General features: G+C 39.4%; 1 protein-coding gene across 1 annotated transcript; it reads left to right on the forward strand.

The window, feature by feature from the left end:
- Positions 1–795: 795 nt before the first annotated feature.
- LOC308287183 (immunoglobulin-like and fibronectin type III domain-containing protein 1) lies at positions 796–23,685 on the forward strand (the record flags this gene model as incomplete). The annotated part of the gene is made up of 23 exons (XM_080728301.1): positions 796–811; positions 1,495–1,527; positions 3,988–4,020; positions 5,186–5,308; positions 6,183–6,322; positions 7,287–7,386; positions 7,781–7,853; positions 8,294–8,489; positions 8,902–9,015; positions 9,998–10,166; positions 10,758–11,030; positions 11,239–11,556; positions 14,622–14,737; positions 16,179–16,311; positions 16,941–17,234; positions 17,619–17,921; positions 18,331–18,510; positions 18,656–18,784; positions 18,982–19,061; positions 20,064–20,256; positions 20,813–21,109; positions 23,244–23,567; positions 23,681–23,685. 23 exons carry the CDS (start codon positions 796–798, stop codon positions 23,683–23,685), a joined length of 3,642 nt encoding a protein of 1,213 aa, XP_080584427.1.
- Positions 23,686–23,943: the final 258 nt, after the last annotated feature.

Genomic DNA, 23,943 nt, shown 5'->3' on the forward strand with positions numbered 1-23,943 from the left:
GAAGTGCACAACATTTAAAAAACTATCAGAAAATGTATTTCTGATAGTGTAGAGACAGGGAGAGAGAAAGAGAGGAGAGATATGCGAGGCAAGACAGGGGTTTGATCCAAGCCCAGGAGGCCCTCATGCTCACTAATAGCATATGGCCATATGCTCTGTGCACTAGTGTCACCCTGCACCCAAAGTTCAGATGTTGGGTGTTTCATTTCAATGGTTCACGTGGACCTTAAAAAAGAAAAAAGGTAAACCACGGTCAATGACAGGCCAAATGAGTTAAAAAGAAATTATAAAAAAATATATATGCCATTAACATTTTAGACTAAAGGGATTAAAAATCACACTGTGTAATGTTAATTCTATTTTGGCGACACCTCTTGTTGTGACAGTATGGAACTAGCACTAAAAAACAAACAGTCTTAGTGCGTGTCGTGAGGATATTTAGGAGTGCAACAACACTTTGTCAGAAATCTATTTATGCTAAAACACGTAAATACTGTATATTTACTTACACTAAAAAAATATGTATTCCATTTTTGATAGTGTTTAGAGAAGTTGTCAAGAACCATTTATGTTGATGGTTCTTGTGAATTTATATACAGTAACAGTGAAAGATTATATAAAATAACATGACATTATTAGAGCAAAAGAAGACTTAATCAGCAGTGAACATAAAACCAGTACTAAAGTCAAACCATTGTGCTTTTTTCCCTTTTTCCTTACAGACAGATATATTGCTTATTGCATCCAGTAATCAACGAATACAAGATGATTACAAAATCAAAGGACACACAAGGGATGGCCGCTGGCCAAGGTAAGTGAAATTCTTCATTCACTACTGGAGAGTGGTCATTAGATATCGATATATATGGTATATTAGATCTGGTAAAGAGAGGTAAAGAGAAACCTACATCAGGGGTCTTCAACGTTTTCAGGCCAAGGACCCCTTAGTTGAGAGAGAGACGAAGCAGGGACCCCCACAACCTTAGATCATAGTCATAGATTCCATATAGTTTAATCGTTTGACAGCACAATCATCAGTGTATTTTGGATTTGTGTAAATTTGAGTTTTCAGATATTTAACCACTTGAACGATCAATACTCAATAAACTTGACCTTTGATCTACTTAGTCTGCTCTTTTTCCCCTCTACACCAAAACACTTTGCCGGAAATAGCTGATCTAAAAGCTCACAGCAGCCCGAGGGGTTGTGAGCTTGTAGATCTGCTATTTTTGGCTAAGGTTCTCAGAAAATATGGACACTAGGGTTCAACTTTGGTTAATATAAAAAAGGAGAAAAGGTTTCTATCACAAAAAGATTTGGAGGACCCCCTGTAGTAACTCTGAGGACCCCCTAGGAGTTCTAGACCTCTAGTCCTCATCTCTGAGCTGCTATCAGCTCACATTGTGGTTATTGCATTGAAGACCAATCCTGCAGTTCTAATGACCCGCTGACATGACATGCCCTCTATGTGCTCCTCAAAATGTGCTTCATCAGGTCCAGATGAAGAAATATCTGATGGTAATGAAGGTATGCTTACAGTAGGCAACAATAAAAGCCTCCCCTACAAGGCATGAAGAAGTGATATGATATTCATATATATCATATTGATGGACAAAAGAGCGTACAGTTTTTTGTGCGCGTGATATGCAGGAATATTCCTACATATCTGTACACAGTGTTGGCATGAATACACATTAGGGGTGTAACAATATAGTAACTGAATCGAAAAATCGATTTTTAATTTGCAATGATCTACTAAATTGTTTGCAAAAGCTAAATATCGTACCGTTTTGGCTTTGTATCGTATCGTTTTAAAATGCGATAATCGGTATCGAATCGTTTTGCAATCCAATTTTGTGCCTTGTATTTGGCAATTTTAAGAGGGAAAATGAAAAAGAGGGGTCTAATTACCTTTCCATTCCATATAGATACTCTTGGTCTATCGATAAATGTGTATAATCTCTGTGTTCATGTCAAGGTGGGTTTGTCCATATGTGTTGAAATATAATGTCCATGTATTTGCTAGATAAACACAGCGTTTACTTCCATAATAATAGATTTTTGTACACGTTTTACACAGATTTAATTTCTTTGCAAAATAGTTACTATATCGATTTTAAATCATTAATTCGAATCGTATTGTATCGCCATGAATGAACCAATATCGTCCATGTATAGTATCGTTAACCATGTATCGTGATGCGTATCGTATCACTGTTAAAATGTATCGTTACACCTCTAATACACATAGTACAAGGAAAACCTTCATGGGAATAAATACCGTATGTTGTTAAAAGATGACATTGAAAGGTTTGTATTTTCTGATACATCATGATGAACATGATATAAATACTACCCACATCCATGAACATCATGAACATGACGCCAGGTCCATGGGTTTTATGTAAAGGTCTGAAAAACAATGAATAACATTAAACATTCTAATATATCTTGTATTAGAATGTGTTTCAGCATGGTTGATGTGGGTGACAGCTCTGTGATAAATCAACAGACTATTTTGAAGTGTGGGATGCTATCTTTTTTCAACCGTCAAAGGGTAACATATTGCAACTTTTTTTCACAGTGGAGATCAAAAAGAAATCGAAAGTCCCCGGGGTTATGATCGTACAGTTTACATTTGAATAAGAGGGTTTTTTCTTAAAACATTGGGCTGTATAGCAACATAGGGCTGAGGAACAATAGAGTTAAAATAGAACCAAGAAGGCATTGTGCTTGTGCTGACTCACAGTTGTCAAGGAGAGTAAAAAGACAACAATAGACAATAGAGTCTACTGTACAACTTTGTGGGAAAAACACTTATTTGGAAGGTACTCCTGAGGATCCAAAAGCCTACTGGAGCATTCACCTCAACAGGGACCTGGGCCATTAAGGGCTTTGCACACAGGCGTGATTTTCAACAATTGCGTTTTTTCCGTTTGCTGCATGAAAACGCATTGGATTTGGTGTGCAATGCTGTGCGGAATCCGCGCTGCGGATCCAATAAGGAGTCATAAAAGGAATGATGAGTTTTTACCGCATGTGACAAGATGCACGAATCGATTGGGGGAAAAAAAAGAAAACGCACTGCCGCAGCCACGTGCCGCATGGCAAATTAGGAGCCGGTGTGCATGAGGTCATAGAGAATCATTTTTTTCTTTAAAAAAATGAAATTGTCATTTTTTTCCGTGCGAAAAAAACGCGTCTGTGTGCAAAGCCCTTTAGTCTGATGGTTTGCCAACAACTATCAAGCCCCTAACAGCGTTGTCTTTCAGGATCTTAATGTGTCTTTGGCACATCTGACATACAGTATGTAAGTTCTAGACTAGATGGGTTGAGTGGAAATAAGGTAGATTGTCGGATGACGATGAACAGCTTTTGTTTCTTTTTGCCTTTTTCAAACACCGGCATAATTTAGTGATGTTTCTATGTATAGACTGCATCAAATATAATTTTTAAATTAAGGTATACAGTTTAGCCTCTGTCAAAATGTGAATTTCATATGCGTTTTTATTCAGGCTATAAGTCTTTCAATGGGGACTCTGTTCATTACAAAAGAGTTGGATGGTAAATGTTAGTCACAAAAAGTCTTCGAGTTCGAGGGCTCTATTTTGATTGTCTTGAGTACCAGCTCTTATGCCTTAACTTAAAGGCCTGTCCACACTGTCTCCGACCACCAAACTTTTCGTCGTAAAGGTCCGGTTCAACTACAAAATGACGTCACTCCCATCTTCTGAAAAGCATTACCCCGAAATTAGAGTTCAGAAAGGTGCATATTGGAAAGTCGGAACTCTCTGACGAAAAGTTTGGTGGTCGGAGATAGTATGGACAGGCCTTTAAGTTAAGGCTGGCACTTAAGACAATCAAAATACAGCCCTTGAGCTTCTAGACCTCACATTGTGGTTATTGCATTGAAGACCAATCCTGCAGTTCTAATGACCCGCTGACATGACATGCCCTCTATGTGCTCCTCACAATGTGCTTCATCAGGTCCAGATGAAGACATATCTGATGGTAATGAAGGTATGCTTACAGTAGGCAACAATAACTAGAAAGCCCCCCCAACTGGTTTTGTTCCTGCTCCTACAAGGCATGAAGAACTGATATGATATTCATATATCATATTGATGGACATAAGAGCGTACAGTTTTTTGTGCGTGTGATATGCAGGAATATTCCTACATATCTGTACACAGTGTTGGCATGAATACACATAATATAAGGAAAACCTTTATGGGAATAAATATGTTGTTAAAAGATGACATTGAAAGGTTTGTATTTTCTAATTCATCATGATGAACATGATATAAATACCGTAATTGCTAGACTATAAGCCGCACCTGAATATAAGCTGCACCAGCTAATCTTTTAGAACGAAAAACAAATGTGTACATATACAGGCCGCACTTGACTATAAGCCGCACGTGTCCTTCCTGCTTCCTGCTAGAGCGCCCCTGGTGGCCGTTAGCTGTAAAAAATATATAGATTAGCCGCATCATTGAATACATAGACATAGAAAGGTAGACGCCTCCTTCGGCTCTGGTGCATATGCATCAAGGGACCAAGGGAATCCGGACCGTCATGCATCGCTTCCACGTGACGTGCGTCACACATAGGGAAGTTGCTAGGCCAATCAGAGGCAGGTGGGGGCGGGTCTTTACGTAGCAGCCTGTAAGAACAGCTGAGCAGCGCAACACCAGGAACTGGCTCTGTTGAATTGAATTGTAGTCCTTGGATAAGTCCCGGAAAAGACACGCTGTGATTGGCCAGTAGTCACTTTGACTGACAGGGTTCCCTTGGTTTTTCCAGGAAGTCCGGACTACAACTCCAATGAACTGCAGAGGCGAACGAGGCATCTAGCTTTTTATATCTGTGGTTGTATAGGCCGCAGGGTTCGCAACATGGGAAAAAGTCTCAGCTTATAGTCCGGCAATTACTGGGTAATACCCACATCCATGAACATCATGAACATGATATAAATAATACCCAGATCCATGGGTTTTATGTACAGGTCTGAAAAACAATGAATAACATTAAACATTCTAATATATCTTGTATTAGAATGTGTTTCAGCATGGTTGATGTGGGTGACAGCTCCGTGATAAATCAACAGACTATTTTGAAGTGTGGGTTGCTGTCTTTTTTCAACCGTCAAAGGGTAACATATTGTAACTTCTCCTTTGCACAGTGGCGATCAAAAAGAAATCGAGAGTCCCTGGGGTTATGATCGTACAGTTTGTTGAGACGTTACCGGAGGGAAAGAACCATCCTGACTTCACCCGCAAGCCAATTGCTCTGACCATCCAAGAGGGTACGCCTGAGGAAAATGAACTGTATGAATTAATGATTCTAAATGCTCTCATATGACAAGGTTTTCATACTGTGCATTATCCTAGATCCAGAGCCATAATGGGCTGGGGTTCAACTTGGGGAAAAGCAAAAGGGAACTCAGGCCTGTCATCTAATCTCTGGGCATTTGCAATTTAAACCAAGCAGAATTATTTATAAGCCAATTGACTCCATTTTAAAATTGTGAACAGGGATTAGGTGACCAAAACCCCATACTGTTAATCTTATGGGGATTCCTCTGCAAATATGGTACAATACCAGTCACAGCTCATGTGTAAATGCAATTTCAAAATGTTATGGTACTGTAGTTATAGCTATAATCAGAAAGTTAGACTGCAATGTATATATAAAATAGGCTTATGCATGGGTGTCGCACCAAATTCTGGGACCTGGGTGCTTTAACTATTGAAAAATAGCAGATATACAAGCAGATATTCTAGCTTGTAGATCTTCTATTTTTGAAAAAAAAATAACATTTTGCAAGTCTTTGAATATTTCAAATCCTTCTAAGGTTTTTTGAAAAATCTATATTTCCATGTCAGTGGTGCTCAAACTTTTTCATGTGAAGGACCCCCAAAATGATATGTATTTGGCCACGGACCCCCATCTCAAAATTAGTTCCATTTTTGTTACAAATGTTTGCTTGAAAAATACATATGTTCAAAGATTTGCACACATTTTCACGACCTTTCAAAAATAGCAGATCTATGAGCTTTGTGAGCTTGTATATCTGCTATTTTTCAATAGCTAAAGTATAAAATAATTCCAGGTCGCTCCACCTTGGGCCCAAGCGATTCATACCAAGTGAAGTGACTCTGTTTTATTTTTTGTTTTAGGCAAATCTTCATTCTTTAAAGCCATTGTTACTGGGGATCCAGCACCGACTGTAGTGTGGACCAGAAATAATGGAGATATATCTGACGCAACAAGATACAACTCCAAATATGATGACGTAAATAATGAGCATCTACTTGAGGTAAGTGAAAAAGTCCAAAAATGGGAGAGAGAAGAACATTTTAGAGGGAGAAAGGAAACGAGACAAAAAGAAGCAACTAAAGCAAATAAATCCAATTTGTCAATGACAGCCATCTGATTGGGTCAGTATTGTTCAGTTCTCTAGCTATCCCACTGGACCACTCCTGTCCTGTGCATTCCTGTGCATTTCTTATGCCCCGTTCTCTCTGTCTGAACTATATGCTAAATGTGGATTTGGACAGCTCACCCAAGAGATCTTGTGAAATGGGTCAGAACCTGCCTGTTCCCAATATCTAAAATATAAATTCACTATTCAAACATGAAAGTACAATAAAAAGCATAGTTTACTAAGACCATCAAGCAAGCAATGAACAGTGATATCTTTCCTGTTATATTCTGGTCTGCTCTATCATTTACAGTCCTAGTAAGTTCTGTTATATTCTGGTCTGCTCTATCATTTACAGTTCTAGTAAGTTCTAGAGCACACCAGACACTGTTTCAGCCTAAGAGGCCATCTTTTTGTAATGGTTTCAAATTGTGTCCTCTGTAGCATTATTAGCACAAATAGCAGTACAGAAATAACAGTAGGCCTAAATATGGACTTCTCATCTTTGGGGTAACTTTTCAAAGTAAGATCGTAAACGATTCGGGTTGTAAGCCAGGAGGATCAAGCGTGACATTGATGAGCGGCGCTCCTCCCCAAATGTTTAACTATTTTATGCTTGCAACAACCAGTGTGCTCCGCCAAAAAGTGCTGAAATGCACAGAGCTGGGAAAGGAACATTATATGTCTCTCTTCACCATAGAAATGTATGGCAGAAAGGCATGCACAAAAATGCGTTCTGTGGACATGGCCTCATTACGTTGTCACACTATATGAGAAAGACTTCGTACTGCTCAATTTAATTTTGTAATGTCCCCATTCACATGTTTATTGTTTTTCCTATTTATTTATTTTTCTTCAGATGGCAAATGTTAAACCAGATCAAGCAGACACCTACAGATGCACTGCCACAAATGAATATGGGAGAGCATTTGTAACAGTTGTGCTGAATGTAATTGCAGGTAGAGTTGTTTCCTTGCTAGATGTCCGCAATCCACACACTGTTTTTACGCTCCTGTTGTAAATGTATCCTTAACAAGCTGATGTTTTGAGCCTTTCACAGATAAAGGTTTACTACTTGCCAGGCCAATAACATGTTTGTTAATGTTATCGACTGAGATTTCTTAGTGTAAAGGCACCGTAATGAAACATTCCAAAAGTGGATTCTAGATTCCATCCAATTTAAGTAATTTTTAAATGATATATAATATATATATAATTTATGTGAAGTCTGACACACTGTGATTACATCTTGCCTGGATTCAAATTATTCTAATAATCATTACTTAGAACACTCTCTTATCATTGTTTAATCATACTGTAGGTTACACTGTAAAACTCTTTTTCTCCTTTTAGTTGGTTACAAAAAGGGACCACAGGAACCGGAGCAAAAGCAAGAAGACTTCAAGCGGGTACTGACTAGGAAAAGGTGCTGCTATATTGTATTTATATTTTACTTTTAGATATACATTTTATGCTAATGTCCAATAGGGCATTAACGAAAAAGTTGAACATTTAGATTTCTGCCTCTATATATTTGACAATTTGGAGAATGTTTCATTTGTCATTTTAGAGGTAAAAGGTCCTTAAATTGGCACTTTAGAAATGTGCAGATACCCTCTATACACTTAAACTTTATGTTGGTTTGTTTACTGTTGAGTGAGAAAACAATGTTTCACATTAAGTTAATCATCTGGGGACTCCCCAAAATAATTGGGGGGGCGTGTATGATGTGATGACATCATCAAACGATAAAGTCGACTTCAACTCAACTTTTTACTGAGTCGAGTCCACTTGCAAAAATCACAAGTCGTTAATGCCCTAATGTGCAAGTATATGCAATTGATGACATGTTATTCTGACTTATAGCAAGGTCCGTCCCAAATCTGAGCAGCCAAAAAAAAGAGACAAAGACGAGATAGACCCAAAGTTCTGGGAGCTCTTGCTTAGCGCTGACAAGAAGGACTATGAGAGGCTCTGCGCAGAGTATGGAATCACTGACTTCCGCTGGATGCTCAAGAAACTTCAAGAGATGAAGAAGGAAAGGGAAGAAGAGCAAGCAGAGGTTCGTCATTTATAAGAGAAAATACATAATAGCATTCTGGATATTCAATATTGACAAAATAATATTTTAATAATAGTAATTGTTTTCACGTGATTAATTCATTTCAAAATATGTTTGTATAACTGGTGTTTATGTCTTGAGTACATCCACATGTGATAATCTTTATTTGGTTATTTGTTTATACAGCTTTTTACGGCCAATAATCGTCCTTTATGAATCAACTATATTTATAATTTTATGCGATCATGCAAAATCCACAAGATCAACATTTTTGTTGTATCATGTATTTGTCATGCCCACGTTGTGTTAAGACCTTGATAGTCATTGTGTATCTTTAATGTATATTTTAATGTATCTTTTTTACTTAAATTATGTTTATTTTCTCCCTTTTTATTGAATATCTTTCACTCAGTTTATCAAAAACATTTCTAACCTGAAACCCATCGACGTCAACGCAGACGGCACAGCATCCTTTGAACTTGACATGGATCTCATTAACCCAAACAGTGCCGTATTTATTTACAAGGTAAATCTGTCAATTAAGAAGTCTTTTTGAGACTTTTTTAAATTGTAATTCTTGCTGTTGGAATAATATCTCTCAATGCAGTCTAAAGATGATTCTCAGGGGTCATCACCATGCTGGCCAAAAAAAGTCCAAATATTTTTTTTGCAACGGACATACAAAATTAGTGAACAATAATATTACCAGAAACACATAAAGAGATAGTGCTGAATGACCATAACAGGTGTGTTAAGCCTCTATCAGAGTCCAGGGTGAAAAGCTATTCACCTCAGATTTTAGGTGACAAGCTATCCACCTAAAGTGAGAAAACAAGTGGAGGCCATCAGAGTCAGTCACGGTGAAGTCCTATCACTGTGACTGACTGGTCTAGATCGACCAATCAGTGAACGGGGTGATGGGCCGATCTGTCTGAAAGTAAAAACAGAGAGATGTGTCGTGGGTTCGTGGTGGATAGCTCTTTACCGCGAGTAATGTTGTAGTTTTATGACTTAAAAAGACTACACCACGGTAGATAGCTTATCACCGCGGGCTTAACACTGAGAGTGTACAAATTGAACCACTTGGTTCAATTTGTACACACTCAGTGTTATGGGGGTCCTCGCAAATAAAACATTTGAGAACCACTAGTACTAGTCGACTCCTAATATGCCATAGTATCACAGTTAATTAGTCAAGTGTCATACAGTACAGAAAACCTGGAGACTGACATTCAGTAATTGGGTCTTATGATGAAAATAATAAAATTGTAATGCTGTGTAAAAAAAGAAAATCTAGAATTCGCCACGGACAAAACCAACGGATACGTTTGTTCGTGTACGGACATGTTGATGACCCCTGATGATTCTGCCTATGACAACATGAGTACTACACCTCCTCCCTCTCTTGCTTTCATTTGAATGGTACATTGCCTTGCAACTTCATTTTCCAAGACCATTCTAATTTCCCTCTTTGAAAGTAAATGACATTGCGTATGACTGCCTTACAGGATGGCGAGATGGTAGCATGCAGTAGAGATGAGGCAGAAAATATGAAGCATGTCCTCAAGCAAGTAGGCCAAAAGTATGTTTTCAGCATCAAGGACCTCCTACCAGATGATGCAGGATTGTACCAGGTGGATGTTGAAGATGTAAATGCGTTTTCAACAGATTTCAAAAGTAGGTTCTGCACTTCACTCAGGCTGTGTGAATCGCCTTAAAGCCTGGGTTGCACTGGGTTGTACTGAGTTGTGCAGGTGTCATGCACAGGGAATAGCCAAACTTAAAAGTTCATGATGCTTCAGAATCAGCTTAAGTAAAGAAGTGGGTGAAATTATTTTTTGTGCATCGTTCCCATCTTATCGTTAGTTTCCATAAAAGAAAGGGAAAAAGAATGGGGGGGAGGGTGGAGATCAAGCAAGAAAAACAGAGAACAAATATACAGTATCTATTTACACATGGTACCTGAGATAAAAAAATATATATATATAAAAAAGGTGTAAGAGCATAGCAGCAGATTATAGCCTATACATGATATACTTATGAAATGCTTATGCATAGCAGCAGATGTATACACAGCATAACACATTGTGAGCTTTTAGATCTGCTCTTTTCGGTGCGTGACACCTGTGCCCCAAACCAAGTAAAAATAGGACTTAATTAGGCTTTTGTTGGCCTTATATGAACCATGTTGTTTTTAACACACTTGGACATTGATAGTTCAAGTTCTGAATCTAAATAACTAAGTCTGATTAACAATATTATTTTCAGTTCCTGTGGTGGATTTCTTGGTCAAAATCCAGGAAGTGAAATGTACGGAGAGAGAAGATGCCGTCTTCGAATGTGTCCTTTCAAATCCCTTCTCCAAGATTAAGTGGTTTGGCAAGAATTTACCACTGGAAGAAGGGGATAAATATGATATTGAGGTTTCAGAAGACAAGCTCGTTCACAGGCTGGTGGTCAAAGACTGCATGATAGTCGACAAAGGCATTTTTTCTGCCTGTGCAGGCATAAAATCCTGCAATGCATGGCTCATTGTTGAAGGTAAGCCATTACACAACATTCAGCAGCAAATGTATAATTTTTGAACATGACATGAACGACTGGTAACAGGACAACGATGACAGAAATGTTCTCTTTGTATTACGATATGTCTTAGTTAAGGCGATGTATACTTTGTCACATGACCCTTGGCGTTCACTTGAAGATGTGTTATGTTCCTCTTACATGAACATCTTTTTGCATTATCCAGCTGACAAAAATGCACAAAAGGGCAAAAAGACAGCAAGAAAAACGACAAGGGCAGGAGGATCAGCGGACGTGCAAAAGATTGCTCAAGAGCAAACGGCAAAACTAGAGAAGGAGAGAGAGGAAAAGAAAGAGCAGATTCAAGCTGCGAAGCAAGTTGCTGAAGAAGCTCCTGCACCAGCTCCTGCACCAGCTCCTGCACCAACTCCTGCAGCTCCTGCTCCAGCTATCCCAACTCCTGCTCCTGCTACTCCACCTCCACCTCCAACTCCTGCTACGCCCCCTGCTGAAGTTCCAGCTCCGGCTGAGCCACCAAAAGAGAGTAAGTAAGAACGCCAGACCCATTAAGTAACGTAACTATTGATCTTAGGATTTATTTGTGTCAAAGACCAGACTTGAGTCCAACATACCTGCCAAGACTTTATCTGAAATAAGGCTGCCTTTAAGTTTTACCATTCCATTCTATCATTCAATAAGATTGCACATACAGTACAGTACATACATACATACATACATACATACATACATACATACATACTGTACATTACCATCACAAATGTTGTTTGTTAACTTGTAAAGTAAATGATAATAATAGCAGAGTAAAAGTTCATTCATTTTCTGGTTATATGGTCACCTAATTGTCAATCTAGTTGGTATGATAAATATCCTTGTTTATGACAGCTTCATTGATGAATTTTGATGATTGATGTAGGTAAAAGTGGAGCACCAGCAGTGAGTATATCGGATCCACAGGTTGTGGATGTGGTTAGCAGTGGTAAGAAACGTCCACCAAAGTGTTAACCACTGCATGGATATAATTCTGAACATGAAAGCCATTTGAGATAGAATGGCTTCAGAAGTCAGTGTGCTATAGTCGTAACTCTGTTCATACGGCAGAGTTATAGGCTGTAAAATGTTAATTATGTTAAGAACATAATTAACATGTTAAAGTTAATATGTTAAGAACATATTAACAACATCAATATGTTGCTGTTAAACTGCTTACTTCATAGTGCTTAAACATAATGCTTTTCTGTAAAAAGGCACAGAAAAGCATTGATGAAACCTTTCATAGCTTCTTATAACTGCTTATGTAGTTATAAGTATATCTAGGATACGTAGAAGTGATATACTAACTGCTAACTGATCACTGACAGGTAATTGTGATAGGCCTAAACAAGCAACCGCAGATGGACTTTCAGGTTGTGGTAAGACAGATCACAATCATCTAGCATGCTTGATGATTGATCCTCATACATAGACTTTTGGGCATTAGGTGAGAAAAATGCTGAATCGAGTTTAAATTATATATTGTTGCTGGTGTCACAGGGCTTGACCAATCGGTTACAGATGCAGGAGATGGTAAGCCATAGGGAATGGGATGAATGTAATAATAACATTCATTATTATGGAATAATCCAGGAAACAATTAATACAGCAGTCTAATCATTTTTCTCATGAAATATTAATGGCTAGGCACAAGATTGTAACGTTTCTAACAAGACTTAAATTTAAACCCATTAACCAAAATCCTTATAGAACTGATGCCCTTTTTTCTGTGATTGAGAAGTTGTAATAATAATAATAATAATAATTCCCACACTGAAAGGAGAGTTCTAATTTCAAATAACGATCCGATGTCAGTACTGTACACTGAAGAATCACATTCCACAAGTGTGTATGCTGACATGTGGAATGTCTTTCTGTGTTACTTAGCACAGTGGTTCTCAAACTTTAAAATTTCAAGGTCTCCCCTTAACTCTGGAACCAAATGGAACCTCACAGACATAGTATACTGTTAGAGTTACAGGGCCTTGTAATGGTCAATTTTGAACCCCCAAAAGGAACCCAGAATGCACTTTGAGAACCACTGACTTAGCATGATAGTTAGTGCTTGTGTCATGATATTGCAATGTAAAATTCCCAAAAGTCAAAAACATAATCAGATCAAACTGACATGCAGGTTACTTGAATTATGCACTGAAAAAACTAAGGTACACATCTCTGTACGTATTCCTTTTTTTAGTAACTTAAGACATTATTTAGTTTCACTTAATTTGTATCTTTTAAACAAATGTAATGATGGCTGTCATTATCGCAACACGTTAACATGCCATAATGATAGCTACTGTTACATGCTGATCTATTTCTACATTAGAAATATCTGGTGTTATTCAGACTGGCTGGCAGGTCATGGTCAGACTGAGTTTGGGTTCAGACAGTATTCTCAGGCTACAGTTTAACATTTGGTGTTGTTGGTCCAGTGTCTTCAGTTTCGGACAGAATGTTGTTGGATTGCGGTCTAATCAGGATGAGAATTTCAGGCCCAATGCGAACTCAACACAGAGCTAGAATCCATAGTGAAATACATAAGCAATACATAATACCAGTAAGACGCATAGGGCGAGGTCACGCAGGACAGAATCCGCACAGGACAGAATTAATTTGCAAGTGGGATTCGTTGCGGTTGGTTGTTTACGTTGGACAAAATGTGGACAAAATATTTCCCCAAATATGGATATGACTGACGTCTGACATCATAGATGTCTTATGTTATAGACCACATGAGACTCACACATTATGTCCATATATGGGCATTCCAAGCTATGGGCTTAATATTGATGACATCAGGGATCTCCATATATGGGCATACAAGGGACAAGGACGTTATGTGATGTCACAATGTGGTGTCACAACAATGTGATGTCATAGGTCAGCTATAGACATACATGGAGATCAGGGATCATAGTATGGGCATACAATGGGCATACAAGGGACAAGGACGGAATGTGATGTCAAAATGTGATGTCACAACAGGTCAGCAGCTATAGATAAGTTACAGACAAGATACAGACAAGATGTGATGGTTTTCATAGTAAACTGCGACTTATGGTCAAAAAATAAATGACTATAAATCATGAATATTTTTGAACTATCAGTATTGTTGAAGTCTGCTAAGGAGAAGCCCCTAGAGGCTGTGCTTCTCCTTACACCCACTTGGAAAAGGGTCACAACAATCAGTAGGGTTCGTCTTGCAAAATAGCCTACCTTAAATTATGAGATATCTTGTGTCGTTGTGTGCAAGTGGAGTACTGTAGCTAATGGTGGTAATAGAGGAAAGCCCATTAGGTCCACACAGAGGTTGAATTCTACCTCAATCCAGCCTGTGTTTTTTTAGATATTTTGTTTTGAGAGTAAAATGTGTGCAAGTGAAAAAAAAAAGACTGCTACAGGGAAAAGCCACTATCACCAAAATCAGTAGGTATCATTGGATCATGAAGGTGCAAATTACAAGGCAATCCAGTCCAGATATCTTATTGTATGAATGAATTAAATTAAGCATGTTTTTGTTACAGAGTCTAATTGTTTATTTCTTTCCTTACATAGAGCCTGTGATTACAAGTGGACTATCTGATATCTATGCTATCCGTGGTCAGCCTGCTGAACATGCTGTTAAGCTGAATATTGATGCTGATGGAAAATGGTTCAAGGATGGGGAAGAGGTATGGTTTCATTCTTCTCCATACTAGCTTTTTGCCTTTACATTTAGTTTAATTTTGCTTTCCCCTGATAACCCTAACTTTTTAAGTTTGATGAACTAGAAAACTGTCGATCTCAGGATCCACATAGAAACAATAACTCCAAGGTGGATCTCAGACTTCACGAGACTAGCCTGTAACATGAGTCATCTATGATGCAGAGTGCTGCACGGGTCCAATTTTGACAACCCGCGCCTGCCCCGCCCGTCATTAATCAGATCCAGACATGTTACCCGTCATTATATAAAAATCAAAACCAGATCCACCCCGCCCGTCAAAAAAAGGATCCGTCACCCGCCCGTCTACCCGTGATTACATGCAGTAAAGTAAATAGCCTACAGCTGTGCGTGCGTTCTTCCAAATGGCATCGCACATCGCACTCATTGTCCCTGCACGCCGTCCTCAGTGTTTGCGAGGCAATATACAGTAAATGGTGCATTTATATAGCGCTTTTAATCCAAATCGCTTTACATAGATTGTGCATTACATTCACCCATTCACACACACATTCATACACCGGTGGCGGAGGAAGCCATGCAAGGCACCAACCTACTCACCGGGAGCAATTAGGGGTTCAGAGTCTTGCCCAAGGACCCTTCGAAATTAACTCAGGGGGAGCCCGGATTCGAACTGGGAACCCTTCGGGATTTATACCCTTCGTGCTCTAATACCAGTTTCTCTACCCCTGAGCTATGCCGCCCCATACAGTATTTACATAAATAAACGCCAGGTCGGCTGCCACTCTTAATTATTTTAGATAGCCTTTTAAACCACCCTCGCTATGATGAGAACATGGGCTAAGGTGCTAGTGCGTGCTGTGGTTGGGTGCTTGTGTGTGTCGGCCGGGGTCCTCCTGCCAGCAGCAGGCTGCTGCCTCACTGTGACTGTGTGCGCTCCAGCCGGCAGCCGCTCCTGTGTGTGATTTGACCTTTAGGCGGAAACAGTGCTGTATGCATGCCGTGGTTCTGTCCTGCTGCTCACTGTGTGCGCTCTTGTGATGTTGTTTAGGCAGAAATAGTTGTCTGATTTTCACAATAAAATGTCACCCGGTCGTGTTTAGTCAAGCTAAATATTTCAAAAAGTATACAAAATTTGTCAAATTGATCAATGTACTTCTGTGGCCTACTGGCAGAATATTTGGAAGTTTGTGAGCTTAGCTCTGGACAGACATACATACAGTCATGCACTAAAAAAATAAATAAATAAATAAATAACAATAGTAAGACAGGTCTGCAATATTGAAAGTGACAGAACTCACATACAGGTATGTAAAGTATTACAATGCCCCTAGTTTGGACCTTTATATCAGAGAATCACCAGGTAAAGCAAAGGACAACTAGGTATTTGTTACATTTGGTTCATTTCGACGTTTTGCACAATATTGGCCATCTCTTTGTCTCACCAGAAACATGGTGCCAGCATTACCAAGGACGGAACTTCACACAAGCTGACAATCAAAAGCTGTGAAGATGATCACTCAGGGCTGTATCGTTTTGAGTCAGGAGACCAAATTACTGAAGCAAAGCTCATTGTTGGAGGTATGACATAACAATAACAACTATTAACTATAAAAGTGTGCTCCTCAGAGAACAGGTCTCCGCCTGGTTGGGTTTTCTACCCAGGGCCCGCAAATTTTGGTCATAGCCACTTGGAATGGGATCTGAGTTTTGGACAAAATCTGTAGGCGTAGTAGCAAAATGTGTTTTGAAGAAAACGCACTTTGCACTACTACAGAAAATGCAATCTGGTACAAACAGGGGGAAGCCAATCAGATCCAATCAGAATGGAGTATGAGAAATGTGACAGATAATTGAAGGAAAAGGTAGCTCCGCCTCCCCGCCTCCCAGCAGAAAATGTATTAAGTTCTTCGAACAATGTTTCGACCACTTGTGGGCCCTCATCAGGTCAGTTGCTGAAGACCCACAGTGGTCAAAACGTGCACAGTTTCATGCTGATCAGTCCAACAGTGCTGGAAATTAGTTGCTCACGCCTCACAGACAGACAGACGCGGCGAAAACCTGGACAGGCAGAGACAACAATAAAAGGCTGTTTTGTGCATTTCTCTTTCATCTATCCAGCAATATCCCACCAGAAAGATTTACTGACAAATCGCATAACAATTCTTTGCAAATGCGTTCATCTGATCAAGCACTTTTTTGGTTCACAGACGTACCTGAATTTGACCCTGATGATCTTCACAAGTTCTCGAAGCCGGTGATAGTTAGAGTGGGACAGACTGCCACTTTCAAGATGCCATATCCTCCTCAGGAGTCCTTGGAAGTCACATGGTTTAAGGATGGCTCTGAGTTGAAGGAAGGAGGAGGAGTCATGATGAAAAAGGAGCCCAACTTCAGCCGGCTGCAGTTTAGAGACTGTCTGCGTACGGACGCAGGGGAGGTCAAGATCCAACTCAAAAACCCATTTGGGACCGTGGAAGCCACCTCTCAGCTTATTGTCCTTGGTATGAAAATATTGGCAGATGAAAACAAGATTGTTGGTGATAAAAGTCAACAAGCTATTATTGCTTTTCAATCCACTTAAACCCTATAACCTACTACACTTACTGAACGGGGTCCCCCAGGGATCAATACTTGGTCCCCCTTCTATTTTCCCCTCTGCACAAATAAATAATAATAAAAAAAAGCCCATCTACAAGCTCACACAACATAGTGCATGTGTGACGCATTGTGAGATAGTTTGGTTATTTGCGCTGAATGTTCACCTATTATGACCAGAATATGGATGCTACAGTAGGATTCATGTGGTTGATATTAGATGTACCATAATCATTCCTCAAAAATGAATAAACAACCAACTGCCTTTTAATACCATGTTTCCCAAACAGACAGGCCAGGTCCACCAGAGGGTCCAATTGAACTGGTTGAAACTATGTCTTCTATGATTGCGATTAAGTGGAACCCCCCTAAAGACGACGGAGGCTCCCCGGTCACCAACTATATCATTGAACGACAACAAACAAACCAAAGCCAGTGGACGAAGATTGGAGATGTCAAAGCTGACGAAACCACCTTCAGAGACAGAAATGTGTCCCATGGCAAAACGTACAACTACCGAATCTATGCTGAAAACCCAGAGGGTATCAGTGACGCCCTAGAGACAGACGATGCCATTATGGCTGGTGTGTTGGGTAAGCCAAGAATTCTGTTCATGCATTACTCAGTGGGTCTAATGTTAATTTGTTCAATTATGTTTGTAATGAATGAAAACTGCCTCTGGATAGGTTTCTGGTACATTTATCACCTACAATCAATTATTTAGCCAGTGTAGAGGGACACATGTTTACAGAACATCTTGCTGCAATGCTGTTGTAAAATCCCCTATACAGAAAGGTCACAGTTTCCAGCATATCCACATACTATTTGCTCCAATCCCACCAGGAACTTTCTGGAAAATCCTGAATTACTAAATCAGTGGTATAGTCGTATAGATGGGAGAGAGACAATAACCTTAACTTCACAACAACTTACAGTATACGGTAGTCACAGAATGTCACACATCCACCGATCTTGTTCATTTAATTTCTCATGATTCCTTAGTACTGTCTGGCCCACCCGGAGCCCCGAATGTGGTCAGTGCCTCAAAGACCTGCATCAACTTGACCTGGACATGTCCAGAGGATGACAGAGGAGAACCAATCATTGGCTATCAGTTGGAGAGGCGCAAGAAAGACACAAACCAGTGGATTGCCCTGAATCCCGTGAATGAGCCTATCGAAGGTCTGTCAGAGGGGATATGGCATATTCTGATTTGACTATAGGAAGATGGTGGAAGAAAACTCATTTCCTGTTGGAAAATGGGATGTCAAATCGCACCAGAGTGTTATAAAATATAAATCTTCCTTGCCTTACATGTTATCTTCAGGTGAAAGCTATGCAGTTAAAGATGTCACAGAGGGATCAGAGTATGAATTCAGAGTTGCGGCCATCAATAAGTCTGGTGCCGGGGATCTAAGCCCTCCTTCCAAGATGGTGTGTGCAAAGAATCCTAACAGTAAGTAATTACGATGCCTGAGAGTGTCCTCACAGTTTATAGCTACAATTCATGATGATTCATGTTCTATAACGGACTAATATGTGTGTGTGTGTGTGTGTGTGTGTGTGTGTGTGTGTGTGTGTGTGTGTGTGTGTGTGTGTGTGCGTGTGTGCGTGCGTGCGTGCGTGCGTGCGTGCGTGCGTGCGTGTGTCCAGTGAAACCTCGTTTTAAAGATCCAGAGGATTTCATGGTTGTCAGAGCAGGGAATTCTGTGCGTGTGAAAATAAACTATGAGGTATGTATAGATGAGTTCTCCCTGTTCTCCCTCAATCCCACAATTTTGAATGACCCATTATTTTAGGTTGAGCAGTTGTTGCTATCTAAAGATTGTTTTCTAAATCATTTTGTAAACATTATTTGAAGTATTACATTGCTGTCTTAAAAGGACCATACTCATACAGTAGGTCATGGTAGCTTTTTCAAGATTCAAATCATTGTCTGGGAAATTGAAGTTGATTTCCATACTGTACTGAAATGAATTCATTCCAATGGCTTCCTCAAAAAAAGAAACAAATTCTTATTCTGGAAAAATGGCCAGCAGTAATGTCAAGTATAGTGTGAGTCACAGACCCCAATTGTTTGAGGAGAACAATGTGACATTTCATGTTAGTTACAGTGGTGTAAAGTAAGTAAGTAGATTTACTCAAGTACTGTACTTAAGTACAATTTTGAGGTACTTTTACTTTATCTGAGTATTTCTTTGTATACTTTTACTTCTACTCCACTACATCTCGGATCCAAATATTCTACTTTTACTGCACTACATTTATTTGGAAACTTTAGTTACTTTGCAGATATAAATTATAATATTATAAATACATACCTTAACCACTTTAGACCTAGGCTATTTGTTGTATTTTGTACTTTTACTTTTGGTACTTTAAATACATGTTAATGGCAACACTTTCATACTTTTACTCAAGTACATTTTGAATTCCGGACTTTTACTTGTAACAGAGTATCTACAGTATATTGCAGTATTGATACTTTTACTTAATTAAAACATGCGACTACTTTTTTCACCGCTGGTTAGTTGTATAAGTAAACTGCATATTGCCATCTCCTCCGCCACAAGAATATCAATCATGAATTAGGCCTAAAGCTGACAAACTGTAGTCTGTCAGTCTGTGAATTTATTTTGCATTAAAGTCAAAGTTTCAAGACATGCCAATCAGTATGAAATTGATGTGACGGGAGCCTCATGTTTTATTTAATTGTATTCTATTGCCATCTTCAGGCAGAGCCTCCACCAGAGATCACTTGGTTAAAGGACGATGAGCCTGTAGACCCCTGGATAACTGTTGTCAACACAGAGGGAATGTCACAGCTTGTGATCCCCTCATCAAAGCGCTCTGACTCAGGCATCTTCACTATAAAGGCCAAAAACTGTGTGGGTGAGGCCTCATTTGACATTGAGGTCAGAGTCACAGGTAAGAAAAGACACAAACAGTCAACCAACTCCAATCTCAAGGGGTCGGCAACCATGTTCCATGTTTTTAGTTTCTTCATACTGTGTGCCAAATCAACATTAAGTTTAATCAAAACATATTTAGATTCTCCATATGCATTACAACCTATTATTTCTTCTCCTTTTGAAATATTCTCTTTCACATCAAGATAATGATCATTATATCATTAGCAATAACCAAACTATTTCCTAGACTCCCTCCCCAGATAGAGTTCAGTTTGAATGAATGTAGAATTATGCGTAGGATGTAATTTGAATAAATGAATACAGATGTGAGCGGACTTAATTTGATTGACTACATTTAAAAAATATATTGTATTTTAAAGAACAATCCTCTCTCTCACAATTATGCCATTGTACCAGTGATCACCCTCCCCTCTGCCAATGTTAGCACCCGTGTCTAAGGTTGCCTACCCCTAAATAAAACAATTTGGGGTCAATAGTCAATGTATGGATTTTTTTAATTTATTTTTTAAACTCAATAATAACTCAAATTTCCATCTGTCACTGGCTCCTAGAGGAACCCAAGAGCCCAGGTCCAATAGCGCTAGAGCAAACTGTCCAGGGCAAAGTAGTGGTATCCTGGGCCCCGTCTCCAGATCAAGAGTTGGATGATCGCCTGTACTATGTGGTGGCAGAACACAACTCAGCCACAAGGAAGTGGAATATCATAGCAGACCGCCTCTATAGCAACACATTCACAGCCACCAACATTGAAGGCGGTAGAGAGTACCATTTCCGCGTCTATGCCAAGAATGACATGGGCCTTTCAGACCCGTCCCTGTCACCAACATGGGGTGCGAACAGCAACCGAGGTGAGTTATTTACTGGGTCAAATATGTTTGATCAAAGAATCAAACAAAACACTGACATTACTCTAGCTTTTGGTGTGGCATAACTTTGCATCTAAATAACTTTGCACCTATTCAATTAAAGGTAGGGTAAGTGATATTTTTTTATTAAAAGGTTAAAGCACATTGCTATAGAGGTGTACAGTAACAGGGGTCTCCCTGTCTCTCCACCTCTAAAGGAGATTTCCAGCCTAGAAGGCTATCTTACGTTTAGGTGTACTTATTTTCTCCACCAAAGATTGGTCTGGATGCTTTCTTTTAGTTGTTTTTTTCTTTTTTTTCAAAAAATGCAATTTTGTACGTTTTTTGTCCATTTGCCCTACCTGACCTAGCTACCTAGACAGGAGCGATTGGTTTTATTGTAAATCTGCGTATTTCTCTAGATTTTCAGAACATGCCTGCTATAATGATAGTATCTCATCCAAGCTCTGGCAAGCAGTAATATTAGCAGTGCGCAGCCATAGACCTTATTCATATTCTTGGATAACATGACCACATGGGGTGGCAGCCTGCATTACAAATCAAATTGCAAACAATGGAGCGATGGTCCCAAAATATGAGTTCTGTTCAACCTATCTTTTGACCAAATCGACTCCCCAAAAGGATTAAATAGAATTAGGGTACATCCACAATATTCATGGCAGTTAGGTTGCAATGTTACTCTGTACAAAGACTTGCTACAGTATCTGTGCAGATGCTTGCTCTGCCATCATATTAACTTACTGTATAATGATTTTTGCATATTAATCAGGAACAATCTAACAACAAATACCCGTAATTGCTGGACTATAAGCCGCACCTGAATATAAGCCGCACCAGCAAAATTTAGAACAAAAAACAAATGTTTATATATATAAGCCGCACCTGACTATATATACCGCAGGTGTCCTTCCTGCTAGAGCGCCCCTGGTGGCCGTTAGCTGTAAAAATCTATATATAAATCCGTGTTAAAGACCATTGTAAAACGAACTAACTGGCCGCTGGCTGTAAAAATCAATATATAAGCCGCACCATTGTATAAGCCGCAGGGTTCAAACCATGGGAAAAAAGCCGCGGCTTATAGTCCGGCAATTACGGTAGTTAATATGATGGCGGAGAAAGCACTGCAAAGATAGCAAGTCTTTGTACACATTAAGGTTGCAACCTAACTTGAATATTGTTACCGTGGATGATCCAGTTACTGTAGCCCTTCTATGTAATCCTTTTGGGGATGTTGAAGTTATCATCTGCCCATTTGTCGATTTGGTTAAAAGAAATTGGTTGAACGGAACTCATTTTTTAGGACCATCACTCCATTGCTGCCACCCCATGTGGTCATGTGGTGTGAATAAGGTCTATTGTTGTTAAAACGCTGAACTCACGTTGAAATCTCGTCTCTTGCGGGACTTCCACACAGCACTGGATGAATGCATATCCAGAAGTCCTGCGAGAGATGATATTTCAACTAGAGTTTTAAGTTCAGTGTTTTAACAACAACCCCAGGTCGGGTAAGGCAAATGGACAAAAATTTACAAAATTGCATCTTTTGGAGAAGAAAAAAGAAAGAAAACACCTGGACCAATCTTTGGGAGAGAAAATAAGTACATCTAAGGTAAGATAGCCTTCTAGACCAGTATTTTCAGAGGGGTTAGATGTGACATCCCTTTTATGCCCATATATGAGTCATTCTGTACCACATCACTGTGATCAACTTTCGCTTTGCCATGCAATCAACTTCAGAGCAGTGATGTGGCACAGAGTGACAGTGAGTCACAGTGATGTGGTACAGAATGACTCGTATATGGGCATAAAAGTGATGTCACATGACATCACTTCCTGTACTGAAAAACACGTGACATCACACTGACATCACTTCCTGTACGGACGGTCAGAAGGTCAGACAAGCGAGAAGGTTTTTCAGGGTATAATGCGACCTTCGGTCGCAATAATGCCACCTTCGGTCGCAACAACAAATCCTATTACTGTATCTGCAAGAGGTTAATTGGCAGTCACCATAAACCTATAGGCTACAGCTTAATATTAAAACAAAGTACGTTCTGCTTGGGATTTATAACACCCAGTCCATACAATCACCCTCTTTGATTTTTCCCTCATACAGTTCCACTGCAATTAAGTGGAGGTACCACGGCAATGACCTTCGAGAAATCCCCATCCATCCTAGTCCCCTTGAAGGTTCACACACCACCCAAAGGCTACCAGCTGTACATGACATGTGCTGTCCGAGGAACCCCCACACCCAGTGTGAAGTGGTACTTGAATGATGTCTGCATTAACCAAGACAAAAACTACTACATCACCAATGCATATGGCATTTGCTCCATCTCCATAATCAGAGTCAGAGAGGAGGACAGTGGCGAATACAGAGTTGTTGCAGTCAACTCCCTTGGCCAGGCCGAGACCTCCACTAAGCTTAAAGTTAGAGGTAAGGTTTTAATTCAAACAAGGCTTCTTCTATGGCCAACTGTGTGTTTTTGTGTTCTCTTTTTAATTAAACATATAATTCTAATGACATTTTTCTTTCTGACTTCCCTACAGATTGAAAACAGCATGAAGAATTGCTTCAGGCCCAATATATCTCTCTCCTGTTGGGTTTATTTAGAAGACAGATGAATGTTTTAATTTAATGCATTGGCGTGTTTGTAATTTAATTTAATGCATTGGTGACATAGAATGTTTGTAATTAGAACAGTACTATCATCATCACAAATGTAATTCTTGAGGAGAAAAAAAAAAGATTCAAGAGTTGTTGTATTTTTTTGAAAAAGTTATAAAAAGCACATTTACTGTATAAAACCATT

The sequence above is a fragment of the Nannobrachium achirus genome (assembly GCF_963921795.1).
Source record: "Nannobrachium achirus genome assembly, chromosome: 6".
NCBI lineage: Eukaryota > Metazoa > Chordata > Actinopteri > Myctophiformes > Myctophidae > Nannobrachium > Nannobrachium achirus.